The sequence below is a fragment of the Patiria miniata genome, unplaced genomic scaffold, assembly GCF_015706575.1.
Source record: "Patiria miniata isolate m_02_andy unplaced genomic scaffold, ASM1570657v1 HiC_scaffold_7, whole genome shotgun sequence".
In the NCBI taxonomy this organism is placed as follows: domain Eukaryota; kingdom Metazoa; phylum Echinodermata; class Asteroidea; order Valvatida; family Asterinidae; genus Patiria; species Patiria miniata.
In genome coordinates, this window is record NW_024037074.1 from 29,139,147 (window position 1) to 29,146,964 (window position 7,818).

The 7,818-nt window shown below is 41.4% G+C and overlaps 1 protein-coding gene across 1 annotated transcript; it reads left to right on the top strand.

Moving 5' to 3' along the window:
• Window positions 1-6,206: 6,206 nt before the first annotated feature.
• LOC119746393 (complement C1q tumor necrosis factor-related protein 3-like) lies at window positions 6,207-7,022 on the top strand (the record flags this gene model as incomplete). Its single annotated transcript, XM_038223307.1, has 2 exons — window positions 6,207-6,435; window positions 6,541-7,022. Coding segments are annotated over exons 1-2 (711 nt in total), but the record flags the coding sequence as incomplete, so codon positions are not given.
• Between the last annotated feature and the right edge of the window lie 796 nt (window positions 7,023-7,818).

Genomic DNA, 7,818 nt, shown 5'->3' on the forward strand with positions numbered 1-7,818 from the left:
AGGTTTTTTTTCTCCGGACACTTGGCCGCCAAAAGGCGGACATTATTATTATTACCAGTAAAACATGATCTTCTGCAATTTTTGAATATACGTTGGCAGATTTATTTCAGTAAAAATAGCTTTGCTGTACGTTCCCATCGTGCTAAACCATGGCCTCGGATGCGAATTTTCTTTTCCTAAACTACACCCACATACGTGGTTGTTTAGCGCCCTCCACGATACTTTTACGATACGTACGCAGGTATATAATTATATTTTCCCCCACATTTTGGCGAGCAGTGCGATAGCTCATTCGATAGGGTTGTGATTTTGCATTGCGAGGTTGCAGGTTCGATTCACCGTTGTTTTGTCCCCGATTTTTTTCTTTTCTAACCTTAGGCTTCAGAAGATATTTTGTTAAAGGGAAATTCAGTCCGAATTTCATTACGTTCGAAATCATTTCTTTTTTTCTAATTTATATTTTCTTCTCACGTTTTAGAAAAGTAAATTCCAAAACGCCACAGCGTACACCCATTATGCGGATGATGTCTGGGAGAGAAAAAAATCGCGCCCATGCAGGATGGTAAAGGGTGCACACCGGTGAATAGGCCTAAACCCATCCACCAAGTGCATGGAAGAAACTTAAACCCTCAAAATATTCTATATGGGTCATTCCATGTCAGACCGACGCACTTTTTTACCTCATGTCTTCCGATTTTGATAACAATTACTGTGCTTGTAGGGCCTGATGAGCAATGAATGCACACCAATTTTTAGCCTGATCCGACCTACTATGAGGTCAGGGCAGAAACCATAAAAAACGGACATTTTTATGGTAAAATACCACCCTTTCGGAAGAAATATGTCAATACCATGTCAATTTTCATCGAATATATGCGAATTTGGTATCAAAATAATAAGAATTGCATGCTCAAATCAACTCTTTTGTCAAAATTAAATTTTAAGAAAAGTAGGTCACGTGACCTTTAATATGTTATGGTGACCTTTGACCCAATTTATGCACTTATGTATCATTCCGAAAATCAATGAAATTAAAATGACTTGATAGATAGAGCATGTCTTCCTCTATCAAAAACTACTAAAAATCAATTGGGGTCTTCAAAATTTACAACTTTATTACTATTTTTTTACAGTTGGTAGGATACAAATTAAAGACTTTACATTAGAAATCCACCCACACAACTTACTATTCTAAAGGCGCCTATTATGACCACGGAGCACATCCTGAAATCGAAAGAGTTTGATTTTGCCGGAGGGAGGAAAACTGGAGGGCACGGAGAAAAACCTCGTGGCACAGAAAAGAAAACAACGCCCAACTCTATACTCACATCTGATCCGCGGCCAGGATTCGAACCGTCATTTGTGGTCACCTTGATTAGAGGCGAAAACCACCCACAAACCACCCACGCCGCCCAAAATATTAGTATAATGTAGTCAGGACAAATAATGAAGGAAAACTGAAACGCATCCCCAACGCCTTTCGATTCTGTAACGGCCAGCTTGCCGGGTATCAGGCCCTTTTACCTGCCCCCTTCCCCTCCACCTACCGCCTAACATAACTGGAAGCACATGTACAATTTGGTTCTGTATCCGCCGTTGAGGGGCAGGGTGTTTAGGCCGTTTGGATCTGAAGGTTGTAAAACATTAATTAGGTGGTTGCGCCCGCAGATTGATGGTATATTGGTGAGATGGGGGGGGGGGTGGCAAAGCCTTGGTGAGAGAGGCTGGATAGGGTGAAAGTTGAGCCCACGTCAGCTTACGGGCAGGAATGTTAGGCCCCCCAAAAAAATAGTCGGTCTCTGGTCAGATCGAAGTTCCGGAAATGATGCGGTGACGCGAGCATTTTTCTTTTGGCCTTAGGGGCAGGGTCGTTGCCAAGTGTAGCGGTGAGGTCTGAGTACCCGATTTAGTTTTAAAAAAAATGGTCTGCACATTAAACAGGCGGCCAGCTCCTCATGCCAGACGGCGTAGTACGGACGTCCTGTCCTCTTTACCCCTATTTATAGCTGTCCCAACAATCCCCCCCCCTCTCCCCGTGAGTTTCAAATATCCGATGGCAGATTTATTTTTGTTAAAATATTATTGCTGTACATTCCCATCCCACTCGTCACTTCAAACTCAGTGGCGTAACCCGGAAAGCTAGGGAGGGCGTGCCTCACCACTCGGCCTGCCTGGGATTCGGGGGAGGCGCTTTACTCTTTTGAATGATTCCTCCAGAAAATTAAGGTTCCTTTAAGAACAACGCCAATGAGTAATACTTCGCAGCGTAATATCTCTCGAAAATACTAGGTTTGAAACCGACCCACCCTAGATAGGTAAAAGAACAGGTACTGTCTGGAATTGTGGGAAGTATTGTTCCGCTAGAAATCAGGGGCACACTTAGTGATTATTTTGGACTTTCGGTAGAATATGGGCCGCCGTCTTTTCCAATTTTCTTAGTAGGTATTCTTATAGGCCGGTCTATTTTAGCAGGGAAAACTGTTAGTTGTCATCAGTAGACAATTGATGAGTGAATAACTAAAAACAGTGGCACTCGATAGGTTACCCAACGAAAAACAAATGTCACGACACGACTGTTAATGGTGTAAAAAATAGATTTACTCTTCCTCTTCCTTTCGACGAAACTATTAATAGAAAGGGGAACAACAGCACTATAGCATTAAATAAACACCCCTTTCTCCACTTCAGCATATTAGTTCGGGATCCGCCGTTGGCTGCCCAGGGTGGTTAGGAGGGGGAAGGGATGGTGGGGCAGGGGTTCAATATGGGGATTCGTGCTTGGCTTGGAGATCAGGCTATTGAAGGCTGGTGTTTCCTAAGGAAAGAAGTTTGTTGCACATGGTTGGATCAAAGCAGTTGGGTAAGTTTGGGATTAGGTTTGATTAGGCGAGGGTCAAGATAGGAGTTGACGTAATTATGTTTTTGGTTTTAGGTATAGGTTGGGCTCAATAAGCGGAGGTGGGAGGGCCTCAATTAGTGAGGAGGGGATTCTGCAGGTGCAAGGTCGATTGTATGCCGCGAAAATGCCGAGCTGGGCGCACGTACGCTTGACTGGTGGATAAGGATAGATGAATGGTTATAGTTAAGTTGCCTTTGGGAACGGCTGCAATCTACAAAATAGGTATAATTCATCGTAAGAGGGCGGCAACTGTACATGCACATGATAAATTACCACGCTTTGGTTTTTCCATCAAAACAGTAGACTGCATAACCTGACTACAAAATACTACCCACCAAATGCGTGGCTCCATTAAATAACACGAAGCGCAAAACAAACACTGAGTGAATCACGTATGGCCGGTGTACGTCATTATTCTATTCACCAATCATAGTTAGTCACCCAACAAGTGGGTGACCAAAAGTGAGTGGTCGGTGATTGACAGGTGCCAATCACAATCCACGTGTTTGAATGTGTCACCGACATCCATACAATCATTCCACCAATTAGATGCGTCTATTTGAGTGTCGGTGATACAAGCTTCGGGTTTAACGTGTGGCAATGTAACATTAACATCATTTCCCTCTCATCAATATGAAGCGGGTCAGTGATGTGTGATTGACAGCGCGCAGGGGCCAATCACAAACCGGGCATGCCAGTTCCTCAGTCACTGCTCGGGAAATCGACGTCAATATTTAAGTCACAAGCTGCCGGCTCACTCCTCACAACGACCGCAGCTCACGTTCACGTTCAGACGACAACCCGAGAGAACTGTTTGAAAGATCGATCAAGAATTGCATGGTGAGTGTTTGAAACAATCTTAACGATAATTCTGCTATCTTTTGGATTGATTTTTTTTTATATATGATATTGACACAAATGTGCTTATTGCCTAAACAGCGTGCTTAACATATTTCCGACCATGAAGATCCCATTCCCATACGGTAATTCGATAACTTATCATGCAATATTGGTGCTTGAATCGTAACAAGGTATAATGTTGTATAGAATAGCACTGAATTAGCTCTAGTCTGAACAGTTGATGCGGATTCAGACCACCATTTTCTGAGGCCAAAATCAGGCAATAATAGCTCATGGGAAATAATCTCGGTTTTATATTTTTTCGGAATAAGGAATTCCTGTCTGACAAAATTTCCGCTATTGCAATCATAGTGCACTCTCGGCGCACAGTAATTGCCCAAATACTGACTGGCTTATCTAGTTCTTGAAAAAAACAAACTATAAATTCATGGAAGTTTTATAGTTTTTATTGCCATTCAGGTTCGCCAGTTTTCCAGTCAAACCTGGCTGTAGGTTTTTCAAGAGTGTATTACATCAAGTTCCTTATTGTTATTGAAGTTCACGCTCTTACACAATATTTCAGAAGATAAATTTAAACCTTTTTTGTTAAAAGAAAGAAATCTGGCGAAAGCTCGACACTTGACCCACAATATCAGTATGATCAATCACCCGCGTTGTTTTCTTGCTAGTTTTCCCTGTTTATTGTATCAGACATAAAATCCCGATGCGATGCGATCACAGTTTCCGGCAATCACTCTAACCAATTCAGGATAAAAGGTTATGCGGAAGTTGGCCACGGAAGAACGTATAAAGGAAATCGGGACATCTCAAACATTCTGTCCTATGTTGTGTTATTGAAAATTGGGATAATCTCAATAACTGTTGTGCTTTGTTTTTAAACTGTGTCATTTCACTAGTTCACAGTGCTCCATTCCGGTTTGATCACTATATAAGCCTGAACGCTTACACTTTCAAGCATTGCACGATAAAAGTGTCACTGGCTAGAATAGACTAGAGGGCGCAAAAACAAACAGACTGGATCATTATTACACACACAGTTTTATTCAAATTCAAATTGCTCTATCTGGCTGGATCCAAATCATGTAAACAGTTGATGTTTGTACAAACTATTCGGGCCGTCTGCTGAGCTGTCCGACTACCAAGTTTGAAGCACCAGCTTCCATGGGCGTCGCGAGGGGGGGGGGGGGGGGGCAAAGGGGCGCTTGCTGCCCCCGGACAATCAAACAAAAAAACGAACAAACAAAAAAGGGGGAAATAAAAAGGTGCGTGAAATCATACTGTTGTTAATTTAATGGGAGCGGGGACAAAAAAATGATCAGTCGGAAAACATGTTACAAAATAAAGGGATTTGGCTTTTGCTGTAATTTTCAAAAAATGAACTATTTGAGGGGTTAGTATAATATATCAAATATTGTTACACTAACATGTTTGAAGTTTTGTGTTTGAAAATGCTGGAAAAACCAAGAAAAACAAAAATATTCAAGCAGTCTGGTTCCCCGACTCCACTAAAGATGAAATAGATCAATATTTATAGATGTTGGAAAATTGTAAGGTAAGGGCACCAGTCTAGCCTGCCTAGACATGAACATGTAACCAATAGCAAACAAAATTTGGACCAAAAAAATGGTAAATTTGGATCAGTAGTTGAAAAATAGTTAGGCTTTTTCAAACAGTGGTCGACCACCGTTTGAAATGTATGCAAAAATACTATTTACTTGAAAATGACTTCACACCAAGTGCCATAATTTTACAGGATGCTTTATACTGTCATTTACCAACATCCTAGTAAAGTACTTCTTAAAACTTGGCAGTTTTACTTTTCGATGTTTGCAAATGTTGTATATTCCCTTTAAAGCATGTTGCGTTTTCTGGACGTATTCGGCCAGGAAAATACCGGTCAAATAATAATTTGTCCGTTATTTATTAGTGTATAATTTGTCCTATTTTCGAATGAGGATTTATCAAAATGAAAAAGAAACTCACAATTTTATCAAATCGATGATAAATTTATTTCATTCCTTACTCAAGTATAACGTTACCGGTTTTCGGTTTTTTTTCAGTCCACACTGAACTCCTTGTGGTCTCTTCTTGGAGCTGATCTTCAAGTCTTGAAGAACGAACTACCGAGGTCGGTGTGGTGATGTTTAATTGATTCTATCGTGACCGATAATAACAAGCCCAATTATCTGAATTGCCCGTAGTTGCCATGGCAACCGATTTAAGACCCACCTTTTCATAAATTGTTAGCCCATTGCCCCCTTGATTGGCCACTGCGATATCACGCTGAACACATTGTCTGAATAATGAATCCTCAACAATATTATGCTGTCATACATGTCTTTTAGATAAATTCTTCAGTTTATGTAACATCATTATTTCTTCAATCTACTTGTTTCTTATTGATTTTTGTTCTAGTTTTATAGGCCCTCAGTTGTTTTCTTCACATATGAAGATCTGCTTGGCCACCATTTTGTCAATCGCCCTCCTTCTGGGTAACTCTGTCAAGCTCCGAGCTTCCGTTACTCGGCCGGTTCCCTCGGATGGCGATGGTCCTGCGTCTCAGGTGTGTCAGCAGTGCTGCCAGGGACCTGCTGCAATACCCGGCATACCAGGTCTGCCTGGGCCAGTAGGACCGATTGGGCCGTACGGTCAGCCGGGGTCAAAGGGCGATGCAGGTCAGCAAGGTGAGATTGGCCATATTGGACCTATTGGTGAGCGGGGAGCTCCTGGGAACACTGGGTCTAAAGGTGATGATGGGATTGGCCTGCCTGGCAAGATAGGTCCGAGAGGTATGCCAGGTATTGTTGGAAGAATCGGAGAAACTGGTGTCAAAGGTCAGAAGGGTGAGCCAGGGGAGACACCAGACGACTCCAATCAGCGGGTAGCGTTCACCGTGGTGAGGACGAGCAGCTCTGATGAATCTACAAGCCAGGACTCCCGTTTGCCCTTCCATCAGACTGAGACCCTTCTGCCGGGTACCAGCTTCGATCTCGAGACCGGTACGTTCACCTGTAGAGTGCCGGGCACCTACGTATTTACGTTTTCTGTTCTTAAGAATAGCAACAGCGGTAACCTTCACGTCAATCTTGTTAAAAACAACTACAAGGTGATCAGTACCTATGGTGAAACAAGTCAACGTGGTCAATTGTCTGGTAGCGCGGTGCTGATTCTGCAACGAGCAGACACGTTGTATCTTACCATGTACGGTAGGGCGCATAGTCATCCCACCTATCACTGGACCTCATTCAGTGGCTTCCTCCTTTTCTCCGAATGAATAAATAAATAATAAATAAAATTGAATCACAACGCATAAATATACAGGAGCAGTGCTGCATATTTTTTTGTTTCGCTTTCCATTTTACCAAAACAGTAACCAATGAATTAAAAGAAAAATGTCATGATAATAAGAAAGATAATTGATTCTTAATAGAAAGCATTTTACATTGAAGTATCAAAACGCTTTACAAGTCATCAAAACTGCATACAAACAGTTAATGAAAAAAAAAAATATAAAACTTTTGAAAAAGAAGGTTTTAGGTGCGATTGAAAAACCCTTCAAATAACAATGGAATGGCTCAAATAACGTGGAATTCTGCACGGTCACCGTATGCCTTGCCAGGCTATGGACGAACTTTAGAAAGGTTGAACTGAATCCCATCACAGCTTTTAGTACGAATGTTACACGCATGAACTGATATTTTTCCTGTGAAGCCAACGTAGTTCCTGAAGTATGGGCGTACGACCCTTCCTTCTGCATATATGTTGTTATTTCTTAAACTGGTAATAGTATGAAAAAACATAAACCGTTACAATAGTCTGTCTGGGAAGTAACAAATGCATGTATTAAAAAAAAAATATATTTTTTTTTCATTTGCCTTTCGCATACCGTATACAGCCAGAGATTAAATGAAGTCTGGTGATATCATTTATTTATCCTCGGAAACTTCTTTTCTTAAAAAAACAACAAGAGTTTCAAATTGCGCCACAGTAAACCAAGAACTCTCAACTTTTGTTAAACACTTTATTTTGTATCCCATGTTATACATGTGTAATTGAGT